At 49.4% G+C, this 19,725-nt stretch overlaps 7 protein-coding genes across 7 annotated transcripts; 4 read left to right on the top strand and 3 right to left on the bottom strand.

Moving 5' to 3' along the window:
* Positions 1–298: 298 nt before the first annotated feature.
* Positions 299–2,278, top strand: J7T55_015426 (uncharacterized protein; the record flags this gene model as incomplete). The annotated part of the gene is made up of 7 exons (XM_053139660.1): positions 299–539; positions 605–672; positions 740–1,128; positions 1,190–1,602; positions 1,899–2,044; positions 2,125–2,199; positions 2,261–2,278. 7 exons carry the CDS (start codon positions 299–301, stop codon positions 2,276–2,278), a joined length of 1,350 nt encoding a protein of 449 aa, XP_052997151.1.
* Positions 2,279–2,822: 544 nt separating this feature from the next.
* On the top strand, positions 2,823–3,259 carry J7T55_015425 (uncharacterized protein; the record flags this gene model as incomplete). The annotated part of the gene is made up of 2 exons (XM_053139659.1): positions 2,823–2,989; positions 3,103–3,259. 2 exons carry the CDS (start codon positions 2,823–2,825, stop codon positions 3,257–3,259), a joined length of 324 nt encoding a protein of 107 aa, XP_052997150.1.
* An 895-nt stretch (positions 3,260–4,154) lies between these two features.
* On the bottom strand, positions 4,155–4,502 carry J7T55_015424 (uncharacterized protein; the record flags this gene model as incomplete). The annotated part of the gene is made up of 1 exon (XM_053139658.1): positions 4,155–4,502. The coding sequence occupies one exon, from the start codon at positions 4,500–4,502 to the stop codon at positions 4,155–4,157; it is 348 nt and encodes a 115-aa protein (XP_052997149.1).
* Positions 4,503–5,563: 1,061 nt separating this feature from the next.
* Positions 5,564–7,571, bottom strand: J7T55_015423 (protein kinase; the record flags this gene model as incomplete). The annotated part of the gene is made up of 2 exons (XM_053139657.1): positions 5,564–5,782; positions 5,838–7,571. 2 exons carry the CDS (start codon positions 7,569–7,571, stop codon positions 5,564–5,566), a joined length of 1,953 nt encoding a protein of 650 aa, XP_052997148.1.
* Positions 7,572–9,361: 1,790 nt separating this feature from the next.
* On the top strand, positions 9,362–13,941 carry J7T55_015422 (uncharacterized protein; the record flags this gene model as incomplete). The annotated part of the gene is made up of 9 exons (XM_053139656.1): positions 9,362–9,967; positions 10,047–10,525; positions 10,683–11,179; positions 11,437–11,526; positions 11,734–11,750; positions 11,856–11,861; positions 11,925–12,261; positions 12,325–13,090; positions 13,164–13,941. 9 exons carry the CDS (start codon positions 9,362–9,364, stop codon positions 13,939–13,941), a joined length of 3,576 nt encoding a protein of 1,191 aa, XP_052997147.1.
* Positions 13,942–14,205: 264 nt separating this feature from the next.
* J7T55_015421 (uncharacterized protein) lies at positions 14,206–15,689 on the top strand (the record flags this gene model as incomplete). Its single annotated transcript, XM_053139655.1, has 4 exons — positions 14,206–14,253; positions 14,397–14,548; positions 14,843–15,506; positions 15,597–15,689. 4 exons carry the CDS (start codon positions 14,206–14,208, stop codon positions 15,687–15,689), a joined length of 957 nt encoding a protein of 318 aa, XP_052997146.1.
* Positions 15,690–16,338: 649 nt separating this feature from the next.
* Positions 16,339–19,528, bottom strand: J7T55_015420 (FAD binding domain-containing protein; the record flags this gene model as incomplete). The annotated part of the gene is made up of 6 exons (XM_053139654.1): positions 16,339–16,463; positions 17,291–17,377; positions 17,960–18,390; positions 18,444–18,942; positions 19,117–19,460; positions 19,515–19,528. The coding sequence occupies 6 exons, from the start codon at positions 19,526–19,528 to the stop codon at positions 16,339–16,341; spliced, it is 1,500 nt and encodes a 499-aa protein (XP_052997145.1).
* Positions 19,529–19,725: the final 197 nt, after the last annotated feature.

Here is a 19,725-nt window from a genome sequence, read left to right as displayed (position 1 = left end):
TTGTTGCCGCTGTCATGACTCGCCCGGGCTGTCCCGCTCCTGAAAGCCGATCTTACAGCCCGCCTATTCTTGGGACTCTGGTTGGCGAGCCTCAAATTCGGGTCCGCTATGATGGGCCGCCGTTCCTGGGCGTTTGCCGGGGTTCCAGGAGCAGTCCGGGCGATCACTGAGTGAGAAAATCGCATTAAAGGTTCCCTGACCGCCGTATGGCCCTCTCGCCGCTCCGGGTTCCTGATCTTCGATGCTTGTTTTCTCCATCGATTGATTGCGTCTTGTTGGACCGTCCGATGACTTGGCCATGACAATCGATGCCGCTGTCATCGACCAATTCGGCCAGCCGCCGCCCGGCATCGACCTCTCCGAGGTGCATATGCCGGGGACGGACATCGGGGTCATAGTCTTGGTTGCCGTTGCGACATTATCCGTAATCCTCCGGCTGGGCTCGAGGCTTGTCCAAGATGCAGGGTTGCGAGCAGACGACTATCTCATCATTGTTGCTTTGATCCTGTCGATTGGGACCTGTGTCATGACGGTTGAAAGTATGTTTTCATGTCCTGCTACCCATTCAATTAGCTGCAAGTGACTAACAGATATACACGAATAGTGACTGCGGCCGGAGCTGGAAGGCATGTCTGGGCTTTGAAAACAGAACAAGTAGTAGAGACATCAATGGTCAGAACTGTCCACCCTCCAAAGGGTTCCACCCCCGCGAAGCATAACTGATAGGTCAATTGTACAGGACCTGTTTGCTTTGGGTATCATTTATACTTTAGCAGCCATGTTCATCAAGGCGTCGATCATACTACTATACGTACGGGTCTTCTCAACGACAAACAAAGCCTTTCGACTATGCATATACTTCGCGTCATTCCTGACTGTCGCCTTGGCTGTGACCTTCATAGTGGTCATTCTTGCTGCCTGCCAGCCCATGGAATTCTTCTGGACACGATACGATGGGCATTCAGAAGGCACTTGCATCGACTTGGGCAGCTTCTTCGTCGCGTTTTCCATCTTCAACGTCTCGCTTGATGTCTTCTTGCTGGTGTTACCTATTCGGCAGGTGCTGAAGTTACATATGTCGGCGCGGAAAAAGATAATTGTCTGTGCACTTATGCTGCTTGGAATTTTGTAGGTCTCATATCTTGATTTCCAACTGGCCGCACAGTTCGACTGACAACGTTTGACACAGTGCTTGTGCTGCCGGCATGATCCGTATCTACTATATGCTGATGTTTGCTTTTGCACACGACCACACGTGGGCCATGGGGCCAGTCGGGCTCTGGGTGTCGGTGGAACCCGCGATCGGCATTGTCTCGACCTGCATGGCTAATGTCATGCCACTATACTACTGGCTAATGGAGAAGGCTAACCCGGGGGAGCACGCCGAAAGGACGAACAGGCCGCGGTCGAGCGATTACAGGGGGCTTGACAGGAGTCGTCTGCAGACGGTTATCGAGGGCAAGCTGGTGCTGAGGCCTAGGGAGGACGACGAGATCCGCCTCACGACGCTTGCGACTGCAGGAAGACAGGAGTCGGATGAGGACAGCCACCACGAGAGGGGTATTAAGGTCACTTCGGATGTCACTGTCACAGTTAGCGAAGGTGCTTCACGATCACCTCAATAACCTTGGATCTGCTTACGAGTGAACCTTGACTGAGATCGGTCAACCATCTTCGAGAAAGCTTTCCGAGTCAGTCGTGCCCAGCCTGCCAGCCAGCCTAAGGGAGGGAGTGGTACTGTTAGTAGCAACGATGAATCATCACGTCTTTTCTATCTTCAATCTGTCCTCTTCAAGACCGCTTTCTATTGGCTGCAAGCTTGCACCAGAAGCTGATACAGATGAAGGCATGAACTCATGGACGTCACCCCATAATGGGCAGTTCCTCATGGCGAACAGCCAGCAGCTTGTTGCACAATCTCAAGCCTCCATATTTGCCATTGCACAACCTCGCCCTAGGCTATCTGTCCCACCTAGTCGACCAATGGACACAGCCAGCCTCGTGGGGGCGCTATCCGTTGCCGTCTCGCTTTGGTGACAGACAAGTACGTCTTGCAGTAGCCAAGTCGCTGCCCGGTGCACGACCCACTTGTGCATACCCATGGCCTGATGGAAATAGACACAGCAGCCCATAAGGTGCACTCTCATTGGACTCGTTCCGGAATTCCGGAGCTTCTCTGACGAGCCCCGGCAGTGGAATGTAAGCGGGAACGGGACGGCCCAGGCGGCATGTAACCGAATCGAGAGATGCACCCATAAAGCATGCGACGCTCGTATGAGTCTGGACCGGCCGTGACAGTTTCAACGCGTCGTGGTATCTACGGGTCGGGGTTTTGTTCGCGGGTTATTGCATCGAGCGCCTCCACATTGCACAACCCTGGAATTGAGAGGTTGAGCTGGGTCATATGTTGCATGTGAAACAAGCATATCGATTGACGTATGATCCTTGGCGCACTGATCAGGCGAACTGTCGAGAACCACATCGATCGACCCATACCTGATTCGACTTGGTGTTACAATGCATCTACGCCAGCAAAAGTCCAGATGGTCCATGAACATCGCGGAAACTTAATCGACTGTCTGATTGGGGAGGGGATGGGGCCATCAGGACTGGAAAGTGATCTAGAATCGAGACGGCTTCAAACTATATCAACGAACAGATATCCCTCTCCTTCGTCCAATTCTTGATTCAGCCACTCTCAACTCATTCACGACTCGTATTCAACATATACCCAACTCAACAACAACTTTGGCTGCGCCAATAACTGATCACCGCTATATCACGAACCACCATCCGCATAATACAACACAAAATACACCAAAATGTCTGCCTTCCGAGCTGGTCTCTCCCTCTGCAGCCGCCGCGTCACAGCATCCTCCGGCAGGGTCCTGAGTCGACCACAGAACACCGCCACTTCCGCGAAGAGGTGCTACTCAGATCTGCCCTTTTACGCATATACTTCAACAATCGGCCTAGGCGGTCTTCCACTGTACGTGCCAAACCACTCCCAGCTCTCCATACCTTCTCAGAGCAGAGACATCGTATCACCATGACATAACCATGAGCAACGGAACATCAGACTGATAATCTCTTTCCGAATAGGGCGTTTGGAGGTGCTGCTGGCGTTATGGGAACTGGACTTTACGCACTTGGGAAGGACCCACGAGAGATTAAGCACAACGATCACGAGGCGCAAATGGCACTGAACCCGAAGCGAATGTACCGGGATTCGAAGTCCACACGGTGGACCGCAGTATAGGTTGAATACAAGCTTCAAATTGTCAAATGACCCATCATGACTTCTGTGCCCTTGTGACTGGGAGCTCTCCATCAAACGTTGTAAGAAATTGACCCTTTTGTCATGTTTGCCAAACGCTCTTGGGTAGCAGTTGTGTAGGACACAAGACTTCAGAGTCCAGCTCGTGAACCAGAGTTTTCGCTCCAGACTACCACTGGGGCTGCCGCGTGCGAGCTTCTTGGGCGTAGGCAGGGGTTGGGCCAGCATGCGGAAAGGGCACGTATGCATCGGGTGGCCAGAGCGTTTGAGAGCTGCTCTGTAGCGGGGTTTAATGTGCAGAATGGCGTTTTGTATTCCAACCTATCGATTCCTTTCCGAATCTCACGAGATTTCTGCACTCTGACCAACGATTTATTAACAAGAAAAGTTCGTCTGAGAGCTGATGTTTCGATGCTTGGCATGTGAGCATGTTCTTATGTAGTAGTGCCCGACTGGATCATAGACAGACACCAACAACCAACTTTCATGGAGAGACCACCTTTCGAATAATGGGGTAAATGTTCTGACATCATTAAAACAACACCGTCGCACTTGATAAAACACAGTGAAAACGTCACTGTGGACACCCTTGTGGCTTACTTGCCTTCGCATACAAAGAGAAGGTCATTTGATAGAGAGGTACTACATAAGAGCTTATCCCAAGGGAGGTCAGTCTATAGTCCCCCCTAATCTTTTGTTTATTCACTCCCAAGATACTGTGGAGGTGAGACGGATACGCGAACTCAAGCTCGTACTCGGATACGTATGAACAAAGTAAACCTTCCACGTGCCTTCTGAGGTTCTAGTTTTGGATCACCGTCGTCAATGGCGGCAACGATATTTTGAACATCTCAAGTTGTACGTGTTCCCGTCTTGCTCAATATAGTGAGAATGTCTCGGTGCAGGTGCTGTTCCGACACCCGCGGTGAGTAGCCAGCGTTTTGAGAGCATCGTGAGCGTTCCTGACTCGAGTTTCCAGATCTTTTTTGATAGTTTCAGAGGAACCGATGGCTATCGCCTGTTCTGGGACCTTGTTCTCCAGGGATTGGACTCGCTTGACGGACGATACAACGACACTTATGGCAACGATTGCCGCCAGGTCTGGACCATCCTGGTCCTGAAACCCGGCCAAAAGGTCTAGATGCTGAGTGGCCATGTGGCCGAGTAAATGATGGAATACATCGTCGCCTGTTTCCGCGGTGCGACTTATTCCTGTCGGCTTCATGGTGAGAAGAATCACTAATTCGCATACGGCTATTAGACTGATGAAACTATGGCTGGGCGCTACTCTAGGAAGGGTCACAAGATGATTCAAAGATAGATGATCTACAGTTCTTTCATATCAGCCAGATCTCTTGACCCCTGACGTCTTGGGGTGATCAGCTCATGATGTAGGAGGCCCATCGCGCATGGTCGAGTGCAAGATGCCCGTTAGCCAGCGGAAGTTTGTTGGCGCTTGAACACGGCATGTGAGAGACAGAATCTCACAGGTCCAATTCAATGAGCTTCATCAGACTTTCATACACCTCCTTGCGTTCTTCCCTCCCCGACAGTTTCCCCGCCAATTGCCAAACTGAGCCTTGCCCCCGAGCAAACATTTTCCTAGAAGCTAGCTCGGAGCATCGCTAACATTTTAGAATTAAAAGAGTCTTGTATGATATCGGCGTTGATATGCCGAGGACCAGAAATTGAGCATTCGACGAAATACGCGGGATCTCCAAAGACTATCGGACCGTTATCAAATTTTTATTCCTAAGTCATGCTGATTTCACCCCTGACTACAACTAAATGACATATTTCTTCTAGTTCATTTGGATTTACCATATCTGCGTGAGTGTTTGATCATTATCACGGGACTCTCATTAACATCTGCAGGAGCGTGTCTCGTCCAAGCCCCTACGTATGAATATATGCTCAGGTTTGTACTATGTCTATCAAAGACACCTTCCACCGACCCAGCGTAACTGGTGAGCAGAATAGACAGGTTTCATGTTTTTGTGCACAGTCACTACGGCTTTGTTAATACCACCAAAGATAGTCCCACGGTCGATTGGTCGGTCAAGCGATTCGAATCTTTAAGGTGAATTAATAAATAACCCGTCAGCGAAACAATATTTTAATACATATGCGTGTGAAAGTTCATCACCAAGGAATAGCTCAAGAATTGTATAGAAATGACATGCAATAGGGGGCCTACTCCCATAGTTGAGAGTCATGGAAATACCTGAAATCCTTCTAACAATCATTAATTCTAGGAAACGCCCAGCCATGCAAATGGGTTACTCATTAGCCCTGTGACCCGGAAGACGATTTGATGGCATATTCCTGATCACTCTCACACCTTTTGAGCATGCGTGAAAACTCCTGGTAGACCTGCTGTATGCTGACTCGATCGATCTGCTGTTGATCGTTCTTCTTCACTACTAGAAGGTCATGCTCAACCATGGACAAAAATTCATGGATGAATTCGGAACAGTTTTGGTGTGAATGTAGTTTCTTGATGAACTGACTTGATGTCAGTAAGTTTCCAGGTGCTTCTGATCGAGAAATTCAAGCTCACCTGTTCCACCACTGGTTTAATGATCGCTCTTTTCTCGCCCGTTCTCTCTTCAATCTCCAACTCAAAAAAGGTGTGGGTCTCGATGTCATGCCACATAACATCGCGAGCCGTCCTTGCTAGCAGGAATTCGTCAAGCAACTGACTACCTCCGAGCATCCAGGTGATGAATTCAAGATAGAGGCACCCCAACGTCCATATGTCGTATGAACGTCCTATGGCTGCGCCTTGCTTGAGATCGACCTCTGGCGCACGATAGCCCAGCGACACACCCCATTTGCCTCTTGGTGTCATGGACTTCGTTTGATGGATGCTGAATTCTGCAAGGCCAAAGTCGGACAATTTGAGCGTTCCCCCGACACTGGCATCAGCCTGGTCCGGTCCGGCGAAATACAGAACATTCTCCGGCTTGATGTCACCATGATGTCCAAATACAACGTTGTGGTTTCCCGCCGGGTTTGGATCTGACTTTAAGTAGGTGGAAACATGCTCGTGGATCTTCGTTATGCCGCTCGCGATCCCCTTGCATTGTTTTGCCAACCATAGGACTGAGTTCCTATCGAACGAGGGCGAGGGGTTGATTCTTGTCCAATATCCTTGCAAATCCGCCTCGGCCCAATCGAAGACCAGGAAGAAGCGGTCACATTGTTCATACGTAGCCAGGAGAGATATAAGATGCTCATGCTTATTGCCGCTGAATTTGTTGAGCATCTCTACCTCTTTTTTGAAGGCTGTTCGGTTCTGAGAGTGCAGACCCTTGATTGCGAAACATGAAGCGTTGGATTTGTCTGGTGATTTATGGAAGTTGTGGTGCTGAGGGTGGATGGCGACCTTGAAGACGCTAGCAAAGCCGCCTTCAAGCGCTGTCTTATGGGATATGTGCGGTTCATTCCCCAGGTTGGTCTTGACGAACGGCAGAATGATCTGGTCTTGAAGCAAATGATGCGTGACCTCTCTATGCCCTTTAGACCGGGAGAACACAAGAGGTAAAGTCGTCCACTGCCATTCTTCAAAATTTCGGATACTGAGCTGGTCCCAACTCTGAAAGCCCCTCAAAACCGTGGCGGGTTCTCTACTGAGCCTGAGATCGAACAGCTTCTCGTCTCTGGGTCGAGGAACCTTGATTAATGGCAAGTCAGAGTCGCTCACACCATCCTCCAAAATTTTGAGAATGTCCTTGGTCTTCTGTATGATGATGAGAATGGCAAGAACTTTTATGAATGATCTGCTATTGACTTGGCCGTCATGGCATAAGCTTTGGTCTCGATGAGTAGTGGTATCCTGACTTAATTTCTTCGCGTATGAGGCAATGGTTTTTTCGCTGAAGGAGTTCTTGAAGTGAGTGGTAAGCTCATGTCGGACCCGGTGTTCAGTCAAAATCTTGGGCAGTTGGTCCTTGGCGAAAAAACCTTGCTTCTCATGATGTGTTGGTATTAGCTCCGAGAAGAGTTCATCCTGTAGAGACCTTGTTGAGCGATCGGGCATGTCGTGTGGTGATTGGCCGATGACGTTCTGTTCATCTTCATCGAACGGAAACGGAATAACCGAACCATCGGAGCCGCTGTGATTCCTTAGGTCGTTCGTGTCGGATTTTGTGATTGTGACACCACATTCTTCGTTAGATTGTGCATTCATAAGCCGCCCAGAATCAGTCTGATCTCCGGAATCCAAACACTTCGTGTCAACAACCGCCACCGATGGATGCCTAGCCATCTTTGCGCTCAGCTCCAAGCCCATGTTGTGTTCAATTTAAGAATTGGGTAGAAAAGGAAACAGGTGGCGACTTCGTTTGTGACTGTGTTTCTCTTTCTATATCGTGCTTTACAAAATAAAAAATGATGAGGTTCGAGATTATTTACAGTGCAAAAATGCTGAAGCAAAGAGGCAAAGAGAAAGGAAAGGAAAAGGAGTGAAGAGGGAAACGCCTGGGAGGGAAAAGAGAAGAAAATGAATCGAAAAGCTTTCTTCACTTTTGGAGGCGCAGGAGGCGCGGCTTTATCCATTGGCAGATGCAGGCATGGACAGCTAAGGTAATTTCATTCTCAGCCTATTATTTAGGGGCTGAGTGGTGCACAAGGCGAATTCTCGCCCCTACAGGTGATACAGACTAATTGCAGGCTGAGTTGCGGGCTGACTGCTGTCAGCTCACCACCAGATCTGACTGTTGCTTCGGTGACTGACTTGTGAATATGGTGAGCTGCAATCTTTTTGTCGTTTTTACACTCTACAAGGCATGCTCAGCTCATGAAAAGGCGTGCGGATGAAGTGGTTTTGCGCAACCTCACCAAGTTGACATAGCAACTATTGGCCCAGACTCATCAAGGAGCCATCCCAAAAGCAATTTCAGATTTGACCTGTCGCGTTTAGTGTGCCCTGCCGACATACGGGTGCAGTCGCGTGGCAAGGTGCAATTGGTTTCAATCTAGTACTATGCTGGTATAGCGTCTATCAATATAGGCAAGGTGGCAAGTTGGTATTATATAAGCAACTGCCCCCATCGGAGCGTTGGCTGTCTCGGGCTCAAGTTGCGTCGACCCCGGCCCAGTTCAGTTCACAGACGCCACCTCATCCTGCGGGCCTACTTACAGTGCAGCACCAGAGCGAATTCTTGCGGACAACTCAACTTCATACAGGTTCACAAGACCCTCATCGTGGTGGATTCCACCGGACTGTCTGATATGAACGCCAGAAGACTGGCATGCTAGGATGCCATACTGGATGGACATTGGCTAATCGACATTCAGACGCAGTAAGCACAGCCGGGTACAGCACCCGAGATGACTGTTTCCTACGAATGGGAGTTTCAAGACCCAGATCTCAAAAATGGGACAGAGCCGAGAATCTACATCTGAAGGTGTGCGAGAAGAAGGAAGAGCATGCTTCGCTTGAAAGATTTCCGTCTGCGGGGCATGAGAAACAAGACTTCATGCTCTCACCCACACTATCATTGAACGGGTAAATCGCTGCCAGCCTCGTTGAACTTGCGCGCGGGCCGAACAGAGGTTTCCCAACATGACACCATACTTGCATGCATACAACATCGGTGAAAAAACCTATCCCGGATGGATTAGGATGGTGTGATCTGGATGACTGCTGGTAACCACACTTGTTGGCCTTCCTGGATGGACCACCAATGGGGAAGACAAGATGTAAGGCAGGCTGGCTGTTGCAATTATTCTCCAATGATAGACAAATCAGCACACACTCGTTAAGAAAGGGGTGTGGAAGGTCCGTAAGCGGTGGTGCATCTAGACCCTTGCGCCCGTGCAGATGGCATTCATCCACACTTCTCAAAGATTGGATGACCTATCAGGACTTCATCGAGATGATAGCGAGCTGCGTGTTTTTCCGCAGCGCTGCAGTAGCGGGATTCAATTGATCCATGCGGCTCTGCTGGGGAAATAGTCTGCCCCCAGTCCCTTATTAAATCCACTTCTGGCTCGCGAGGCAGAATGGGACCCACACATCTTTCCCATAGCTCCACCGAAACTTAGCCACACAGCGTATCGAACATCAATTCTGGGAAAATGAGTTTTGTCAATGGTACCAATGGTGAAGATCTGACCAATCGCTTGTTAAGGAAATTGGTGAACAGCGCTTTCGACCCCGAAGAATTCTGCCCCGATGGTTGTGTGAAAAGCATCATCACACCGGAGACAATATCGAGGAAATTAGAAGCGGTGAGAGTCTTTCCTTCCATTGAAGATCAACAAGACGACCAAAAAAGGTTCGGTAGACTTGTGGACTTCATCTCCCAGGAGAGCAAGACAATATTTGCGATTGTGCTTTGCTGTGGTCTTAACAAGGAAGAAATTCGACAAGCTTTCGCTCAATTCAAAAACCTCGGACTTGATGATACCAGACTACCTGTCCTTGAAGATAATCACCAACGATTCTTCTTCACCGGAAACGATTTCCAATGGCCGTGGGACATCCTTCGAGTGCGAAGTTTCTGTTTGTACCAGTGGAAGTTTCTAGCGCCAGTCTTCAAACTGAATGGACAAGGCGAATTGGCGCTACACAGCAAACATGTGTTTCCATTCTTGCGGGTGAACCAGCGCGGGGATGCCGGAACGTTTGGTGAGGTGTATCAGGTCACCATCCATCCTAATCATTTGAGAAGCGCTGTCCATGTAAGCCTTCTCAGTCTTCTTTCTACTCTCATGTCTTCAGTACACATAAGCTGACATTTGAATTACTGATGGTCGGAAGGCCCCCGTTGCCATCAAGAAACTGCACCGTTCATACAGCGAAGACAAAGCAAAGCAGCGCACACTTGTAGAAGCGTGGGTGAGAGAAGTCAGTGCACACAAAGATATCTCTCAGTTCAATAGCTCGAACATCATCAAGTTCATGACAGCTTTCACGAGAGGTCATGAGCGGTATCTCATGTTCGAGTGGGCAGACGGGGGGAATTTACGGGAGTTTTGGACCACAAATGATCCCATTCTCACCCGCGTCCTGGTTAGAGATGTGATCCTTCAGCTTCATGGACTTGCCGATGCATTAGATAAGATGCACTCCATGAATTACAGGCATGGAGACATGAAGCCAGAGAACATCCTTCGAGTCAACACTCCTGGTCAAAATGGTTCTTCGAATCTCGATGTGGGCACACTCAAGATCTGCGACATGGGCTTGAGCAAAAACCACACTATGGCAACCCGGTTGCGAGATGTAGCAACAGTCACGTAAGTTTTCCTTGACTTGTTGATTTGTTCAGTGTTGGAATAGCTGTAGAAGTTTTCACAAATATGGGACATTTCTAGGTCCTTTTTCGCATTTATCACCTTGCTTACCATAATTGCGCGCCTGTCAAATGCATTAACTGACGCGAAACAACTGCAGCATGTTTACTACATGGAGATATGAGCCTCCAGAGGCCAAAGACGAGGATGCGCCATGGCCACGAAGATACGACATTTGGTCCATTGGCTGCATCATCCTGGAGTTCATCGTCTGGTTGGTTGATGGACCCAGGGGACTTGACAAGTTCAACAAGGGGATCGTCAATGATTTCGGGTCAGAATGTCACTACTTCGAGAGTGAAAATCGGAACAGAGTGGCACCGTTCAGGGTACACGCAGCAGTGCGTAACATGATGGAAAGGCTCTCTTGGCATCCCGAATGCGAAGACGGGACGACTGCCTTGGGCGACCTTCTCAGGGTTGTCAGAACGAGACTGCTGGTTGTAAATTTGGGATCAGAGCGTGTCGGAGAAGGAATGGCCGGCTATGGAATGACTAACAGACAGGTTCCGAGGCGCGCCGATGCCGCGTCACTAAAGGCGGCTCTAGACAACATTATTCGCAAGGGAAATGAGAGGTCGACATACTGGCTGAAAGGTAAGGCTTGGCATGGTGTACCGATTTTTCACACAACGCAGGCAGCCACTCCAGTGCCCGATAGCCAGAATTCCCTGGCTGTAGCTTGGAAGCACTCTTTTGGAGGTAGCGGGGGATTACTTACAACCGACAGCTCGTCCCTCGATGTGCAAATGCTGACAGGAAGCTTGCAAGTAGGTTAAGTCTTGATATGTCAACCTATCGATTGACACCGTACCGAATCGCCATCGACAGCTAATTCTTTCTGGCGTTCGCAGACTGTACGTCCCTGGACCGTGAGGCCACAATGAAGTGTTATCCAATTGTTGCGTCGCTGCTGACGAGTCGTCCATGGATCCGAGCAGGAAGTAAGTGGGCTTACTAAATCGAGGCCCCTTTCGATTTAATATGTCAACATTGACATTCCATTGGATCATAGTATGTCAGTGGTTCCCCAGGCTTGCTGTTGAACTACGAATGTTATACACTGACCCGAAGTATCTCGATAGCGTGTAAGCTCCTCGCCGCTATTTTCATGCTGGCAGCACTGGCTAATGACATTTTCTGTTTTCTAGAACGTAAATATGTCCTGGTAACCACAAGCAGGGTGATTGGAATCTGACGGACCTTAATCACAAGGTTGTGAGTAAAAATAGTTTTCAGGTTCCATAAATTTGCGATGCTAAGGCTCTCACAGGTCCAGGTTTGTTCTGCCATGAAGACTCGATTTCATTTCGGACAGTAGAGACTGATTTCAAGCAATCAGCTGAACAACATTTGGGAATTCACCGTCGACAATAACTTTGCCGCAAAAGTGGTTGAAACAGCCACTAATGCGCTAAGTTTCCCCAAAGACAAAATCTCGCCTGGTCTTTGTGCCAAGTGCCGACAGCTGGAGTTTTGGAAACCGCACTTCAGAATTGTCGACCGCTGGGACATACTTGAAGATAGTCTACACACATGTGACTTTTGCAGAATGAGATATGAAGTCTGCAAGCATTTGGATCGGAAGGAGTTTCCAGAAGTTCGATTCGACCGCGATCAATCTATTCTGACGCTGAATGATGCTTACCCGCCTGTCATGTCTATATGTAGAGGTCCGGGTGAGTCAAACCGTTTCGCAGATAAAAGTATTTGTTGACGAGCTCCTGACAGCCACCTCGCAGAGTCACAGATAAACAACGCAAGTCACATCCAGATCGGATGCCCAAAGCTCCCCGAAAGTGCGAGCCAGACACAATTCGATATCCTTCGGCAGTTTCTGAATGACTGCGATGCTGAACATCCTGAATGTCGGGCTCAGAAGCTCGGATCCTTGCCGACGAGGCTCATCCATCTGAGTGCTCAGGGTCCTTTCGCCATCGTCCTCTATGACACCCAACCAGAGGATGTCTTAGACTACGTTGCATTGTCGCACCCTTGGGGTCAGGGGCCATATTTTCGCACTACCTTGGGCAATGTGGAGGGCTATCGGAAAGGCATCGACTACGAACAGCTGCCGGCTACTTTTCGGGACGCAGTCATTACTACTCGAGAGCTCGGACTGGAATACCTTTGGATCGACTCAATTTGCATCATTCAGGGCGAAGGCGGGGATTTCGACCAGGAAGCCAAGCGTATGGAAGACGTGTTCAGCTCCGCATTCTGTGTGATTGCGGCGAGCAGTGCGTGTGGGCAAAATGATGGCTTCCTTAATCGGCGAAACTCACAGCGCGAATTCTTGACCTTCGAGCCCGTAGGACTTCCTGCACTGTATGTGGGCCGTTTCATAGACGACTTCAACAAGGATGTACTCCAAGCACCGCTGAGCCAGCGCGGGTGGGTGCTACAAGAGAGGGCACTGGCGCGGCGAACGATCTACTTCACCAACTGCCAAACATACTGGGAATGTGGGAAGGGTGTCAGGTGCGAGACATTGACAAAAATGGACAAGTAAGCCTGCAATTCATTCTCCTCTAGTCCACAAACACAAATCTTGTGACTGACTGATCTCCCTACGTCAAAGTAAATTAGCCTCCTTCCTCGGCGATCCCAACTTCCCGTCCAAGCTGTCCAATGATGCGACCACACGCGGAGTAAAGATCCGACTCTACGAGGAACTCTACCGACAATATACGCGCCTCAAATTTACGCGCATCTCAGACAGACCGATTGCTATCGCCGGGCTCGAGAAACGGCTTATACGTGATCTCAAGGCAGAAGGCGGGTTTGGGGTCTTTGACGATGGCCGTAGCCTCTTCCAGCGCAGTCTCCTGTGGCAGCGCGGCCGAGAATTTCCGTCTTTGGCGAAGATCCCCTGCATCCCATCCCTCTCAGTGCCAACCTGGTCATGGATGGCATATGACGGTGGCATCGACTTTCTGGACCTGCCGCTTGGCGGAGTTCACTGGTTCACGGACGCCATCAAGAGCCCGTGGGCACCTGGAAGCGCTGATACATGGCATACTGGTGATGGAAAAGAGTTTGTGGAGTTGAAAGCATGGGCGACAACCTTCACATTGGGAGATGCAAGTTTGGCGACCCATGATGGAGTTTTGATTGTGTATGATAGCCCAGGCATGATCACTATGGGGGTTGAAGATCTGATGTGCGTGGTTGTAGGCAGGGAAATCAAGAAAGATACGGTCAGGGAGACGACTCATTTTGCCCTGGTCATCAAAGCGTCTACGGGGCCAGTGAGTGCAAAAGGAGGAAGTAAGATCTACGAGAGGATTGGTGTGGGTTATGTGAAGGGCAAGTGTCTTAATCTGGAGTCCTCGGCACAGGCTGTCTTGATTCGTTAGCCAATTACATTATTACACTCCAACCCGGCTCACACCCTTGGTACGTATCTGGCACTTGCTTACTTCATATACAATGTGAAGCCACGTAGGCGGCATCTCGGCGGTCTGATTTCAGTGGAAGATTTTCAAGAAGGCAAGTAGAGAGAATTCTGGGTATTTCAGGGCCCTTGCAATCTTCATTCTATGAGTTAATTTTGGTCGAGCAGACCTTAAAGTAGATGAACTCACCACAATCTGTCAAAGACCTCGGTAAAACCTACCCAAATGGACGGTGGAAGAGGTGTCCTGGCCGAGTTCCGCAACATGTTTAGCGTATGACGGCGTGGAAAGCACATGAAAATTCACATCGTGCAATTCTCCCTCTTGAGTAACCACGGACTTAGCGGGGCCCGAGGAGGGTTAGATCGCTGTCGTCGAGGTGAGCTCTCTAATTCCCCACCAGCTGCTTAAAGTAGTCGTTCACACCACTCTGCCTTCGAAATGCATTAGCCTCCTTGATGATGCGATTGTGCTCGCCTCCGCTGTTACGGCGCTTTCTCTTGGGGCCCTCCATCACAGTATCTTTGCGCGGTCGAAGCGACATCTTCGGACTGTACTCCTGCAACCTGTCAGTAGCACAGCCAAACTTTCTTTTCTTACCGTGGCAGGGGTGGAGCTGCTTTAAACCTGTGCCGCGTGCTGTGGGCCCGCTCCCAGTTGGCTCACATCAAGGTCTATGCTAAAAATAAGCACAGGACTGTTGGCCACATCCCGGGTATAATACACTGTCGTTGGGCTTCTGGCCAAGCTTGACACGAGGACGGTCAACAGCCAACGCGACTCACTGAGCTCGCCAAAGGTGTGCACACGAAACACGATTTTTCTTTCGCTCTGGTATCAACGGGCTTGACTCACTGCACAGCAACACGGGATACAATAAACAGACGACTCAGCCCGAGGATTTCGCAGCTGATGCAGGCCAAGACGAAAGAACGCCGATTCCACCACAGAGCAACGAGAAAAAGACTGCACCTTCAAAAGAAGAATCGCGCGGTTTTGCTGCGAAATACGCATCCTACCTGCAATTTCAAAAAGAAAATCCCGGCTATGACCAACTGGCCGATGATATACGAAGAGGGCAGGCCTTTGAAGCTGGCCTGGCGAGGAGACGCGAGAGCAGGGAGCTTTTCTTCTTCTACGGTACTCTGATGGATCCTGATATCGTGCAAGAGGTGATGGGACTACCGGAGCCGCCGGTGTTAAAGCCTGCATTGCTCAGGAATCGGGGTCACCTGAGAATGTGGGGCCCTTATCCGGCATTTCTAGCGGACCAGGAGCCAAGAGTGGACGTTAAGGGAATGGCATGTGAGATCGAGGGGACTGAGAGGAAGGACCGGCTGGCGACGTACGAGGGTGATAACTACGATGAGACCAAATGCTTTATTAATCTCGTCACCGAGGATGGCGAAACAGATTTCATTGTTGCGAGGGTGTTCGTTTGGATTGGACACGAGGATGAACTGAGTGATGGATCATTCAACCTGGAGACATACAAACAGGTCAAGGCGAAGCTCTACCATGGACAGGTGTGAGGCTAACATCTAGAACTGGTGCGAGGTACAGAGAAAGACCTGTATAGCTTTCTGAATAGAAAGCTTTTGTTGCGCCTGTTTTAGACTAAGATTATTGGCCATCTCGTGATCGGCGAGGAGCAGATGAGCATACAGGTGCTGGTGGTCAAAGGTATCGGGCCGGACCGGGTTCGATGAGAGCATTGTAGGAGAGAATATCGTCAAAGTGTTCTTGAGCATTCTGAGATGGCCTCTGGGGGGAGGCTGTCGCGGCAAGATGTCCAGGTGGCTGATACTGGCACTATATGTTTCATACAAAATATGGAAGATGAAGTAACACATATACCCGAACAGGAACAGCATTGTGTGTAATGGTAAGTCATCGAGAATGACGAATTCGTGAGGCCCCTGATGAAAGCCTCATGGGGTAGCGAGACCAACCCGCTCTCGGTTGACTTTGACTATTGTGTTAGCTGAGAGACCATGGTCTCATCGGACTAATATTCCGCGACACATCTTGATGAAGATATCAATACTAAGGGCACCGGATCCCCAAGTGTGGCACCTAAGCACACCATGAACTTGTAGCATTGCGTTCCAACCCGCCATCGTGACACTAAGTTGACCCCATTATCGGATTCCAGGAAGGCAGCCTTCTTGGAACTGAATATAACTTACCCGCATGGAGAGATCTCGATTCTTATCCATTGTGCAGAAGGTGTCAGAAAGCCATTCAATGTCATCTTCCACTTCACCAGCTCAAATCACTCAACCAAGTGCCATCGCACTGATCACTCTCGCACACGCACAAATTAGAACGAGGATCTCTGCCGACGATGGCACAATTTCACCTATTCAGCAAGTTCCTAAAGAGCTGCGAGATGACATTTGGGATGTGGCGATCCGAGATGACGATCCAGGCGTACATTTCCTTGCCATTTACGACGCATTTATCGACGCTTTCGTAGTTGACTGTACAAAAAGAGTCCGTGGCTGAAGTGATGGTGAGGAAATTCAATCTTACAGTGTCGGCTTAGTAGCGCCTCGATCGCGAGGTATTAGCTGCCACCCATGGGTTGATTGCAACCTCTCCACCTATTTGATTGAACGAGGTCATTGGACAACCTGCATTGATCCTCGCGGCAGAATGAACCGGCATTCAGCCATACCAGACAAGTCCACTTATTTCGAGATCAAACCAACTGAGTTGGTCCGCAACTAGCTCTGCTTGCAAGAGTCCAACATCATCGGTGAACACGGAGTTCCAGCGCGACAATGGGCAGTGTCAATTCCTGACTATAGGCCCTTCGATAGATTTTCTCTGAATTCGGCTATGTGAGACGGTAAATATCTCATGGGACAGCGTACATGATTGCAATTTCATGCTGGAATTCCCTCCTTCAGGAGTCATCCCGATACTGGAAGCGTGCGTTGGGGAACGACGGCAATCAAAAACGTTGTCGTGGAATTCGATCCAGCATGGATTATATGGGATTTTCTGATCGCCCGGGTTTTGTCAGGCTCTTTAATGATGACAGAGAGAATATGGACGCCTTTGAAGCTGGAAAACCTTTGCTAAACAAATATTCCAGGTAGGTGAGACACATGACGACGGTAGACCCAGTGTGGTTCGGAAGCCGGTGACACGAACATTCGAGATTGTTGACGCTCCTCATGCCGTCGATGCCAACAGATTCTGGCCTACGTTCGCGATAGGGCTGTGGTGCGTAGCCCCCCCCCCCTCCCAGAGGGTGCCTGAATATGTGCACATGTTCAAGACGCAGAAATCTGATGCTTACCATTGCTTTCTTTTATGCCATGAGGTTTTGAAGCAGGGTAACGGTCATCGTGGTATTGTGGGAAAGAGTAGGTGAGGATCTTGTTCGCTCGGAAAAACCGTGCGGACATTTGTAGGCGAGATTCTAGCTCTGCCTATCTGAAAGTGATTAAAAACACTGGAGCGCAACAGAGATGAGATTTTCGCGCGGTTAATTCAAGGCATACAGTCCTGTTGCTTATTGGCAGGGAAGTTCACGCAGGCTGGTCAGCTCTTCATATATTCCTTCGAGCCAAACTCTGAGCCACGTCTCCTTTACCTACCTGAGCCACTTTTACCCGGTCACCGAAGCTAGGCAAACTTGGATCTATGTTCTGAAAGCCTTCACATTTTCCACGGGTTCTTAAATTTATTAACGTCCATCCATACATTACTCTGGACATCGTGGTCTGTCTTGGTTTACAGCAGCATGGCTTGTGAACACGACGACCCATTATAGGTAGCCAGCCTACTGGGCTAAGTGCTGCCGCATCTATCGTGCGTCACGGTCACGAGACAGTGCTTTCGGTCTCACCTCCACAGAGACAGAAATTGTTGTGTGAATCATTCTATGACTAAGTCCACACTTTTTTATACATGCGTCATCAATAAAGCTTCCACCCTCCCGTTCTCTGGTCCTGAAATAGTTTACCTGGATCGTACTTTGACGCCACCTTCTGAAAGGCCTCCAGGTTGCCCGTTGTCTCTAGGGGCTTTTGGAAACCAGAAGCCGCATAGTTCTCGTACACAAAGTCCCTTGCAAGGCCTTCATCTTTAGTAGCGCGCATCACGTTCTCGATGAAGGCTTGAGTGCCATCTTCAACCTGGACGCCGACTTCAGGGTCATCCCAGAAATTTGTAATCAAGAGCAGGACCAAGTCTTCTTGTGGTGTGGAAGAAGGTTCAAAGCCCAAACTGTTCTTGCGGGTTGGATTAGAGGGCGGCGCAGGAATAGACTGTAGAGTCATCGAGGATGTTATAGAAGCAATCTGTGAAATCTCCTTGACAGATGTCTGCCAGAGACTCTCAACCTTGGCCAGGATCGTCGGTGAGATTTTGAAGGTTGTGGATGCGAAGATTGTGCTGTTACGATTTGTCAATGGGGAGAAGTCCACGTGATTTGATGTGGTACCTACTACAGATTCGGGGTACTCTGTGCTTGTACTTCATTTGCGAAGTCTGTGACGTTGGAAATCCGAATGGTATTTGATAGTTGGGAACCAATGCTAGTAAAGTTTTTCAGATTTTCGGGATCTGAAGTCGGCTGAGCATAAAAGATGGCCGTAGAAACAATCCACTCGTCTACCGAGCTAGAGTAGACATGGCTCTGCTCTACAGAGGAGAGCTGATTGAAATTATCAGGACTTTTCCAGGTTGTGAAGGCCTCCAGCTGCTCCAAGATAGTCGAATAGTTATAAATGATGTTACCGCCCCAGAGTTTTCCCTGGGGTATGGTCTCAATATCCCAACGGGTTACTATTCCAAAGTTGCTTTGGCCTCCTTTCAATGCCACGAATAGATCTTGATGTGAGGACCAGTTGGCATTGATGACCTCCCCACTGGCGAGCACAACTTCTATGTTCTTGACGGCATCACACCCAAAGCCATGTTGAAGGGCGAAGAAACCGATACCGCCTGGTAAAACGTCATGGCATTAGCTAATAATTCATGCACAGCACTGTGAGATCAGGGATGTACAACCTCCTGAAAGAAACCCGCCAACTCCCACACCAGAAGCTCTACCACCGTTGAGGGAACGACCATGTGCATCCAGTACCAGGTACACATCTCCCCAGGCAGCCCCGGTACCCACTGAAGCAGTGACTAAATCACCATCCTCGACAATACTGACGCTATTGAGCGAAGTCAAATCCAGTGTCACTCCCCCATCGATGTTGGAAAATCCTGAATTGGTCGCATGGCCTCCGCTCTTGATGGCAAAAGCACTGGAGGAGCTCTGAAGAATTTTAACTACAGAAGAGACTTCTGCGGTACTCGAAGGCTTGACGATACAAGACGGACGTTGAATTTGTTGCTGTACATAGGCATAGGAGGCTTCAGAAGAGTTGTATGTGGTGTCTCCGGGAAAGAATACCGCGTTGGCAAGGATCGCAGCAAGGGCGTAACATGTTGTGTCACTTGAATTACCAGCGCTGACAAGGACGAATTGAAACACTGAAAGACACAAAGTGTGTAGGCTGCATAACGTTGCGCGCCTCATTTTCGTTGTCACAACGATTCTGTGGCTCAAGGGGTGGTCAAGTCGGCGCTTCGCCATGCGCAACGGGCGAGGCACGTCTTTTTCAAGATATCGGATACGACCCTGCCAACTGTTAGCTTCATCACAACGTTGGCTGCCCGGTGAGCAGGGTGGAGACTATTGATGTCGCAGGCGCAAAATTCAGCACAACATTTTGA

The sequence above is a fragment of the Diaporthe amygdali genome (genome assembly GCF_026229845.1).
Source record: "Diaporthe amygdali strain CAA958 chromosome Unknown NODE_5_length_1802954_cov_64_987939, whole genome shotgun sequence".
NCBI lineage: Eukaryota > Fungi > Ascomycota > Sordariomycetes > Diaporthales > Diaporthaceae > Diaporthe > Diaporthe amygdali.
Note: the sequence above shows the minus strand (reverse complement) of the source record. Positions and strands in the feature narration are given on the sequence as shown.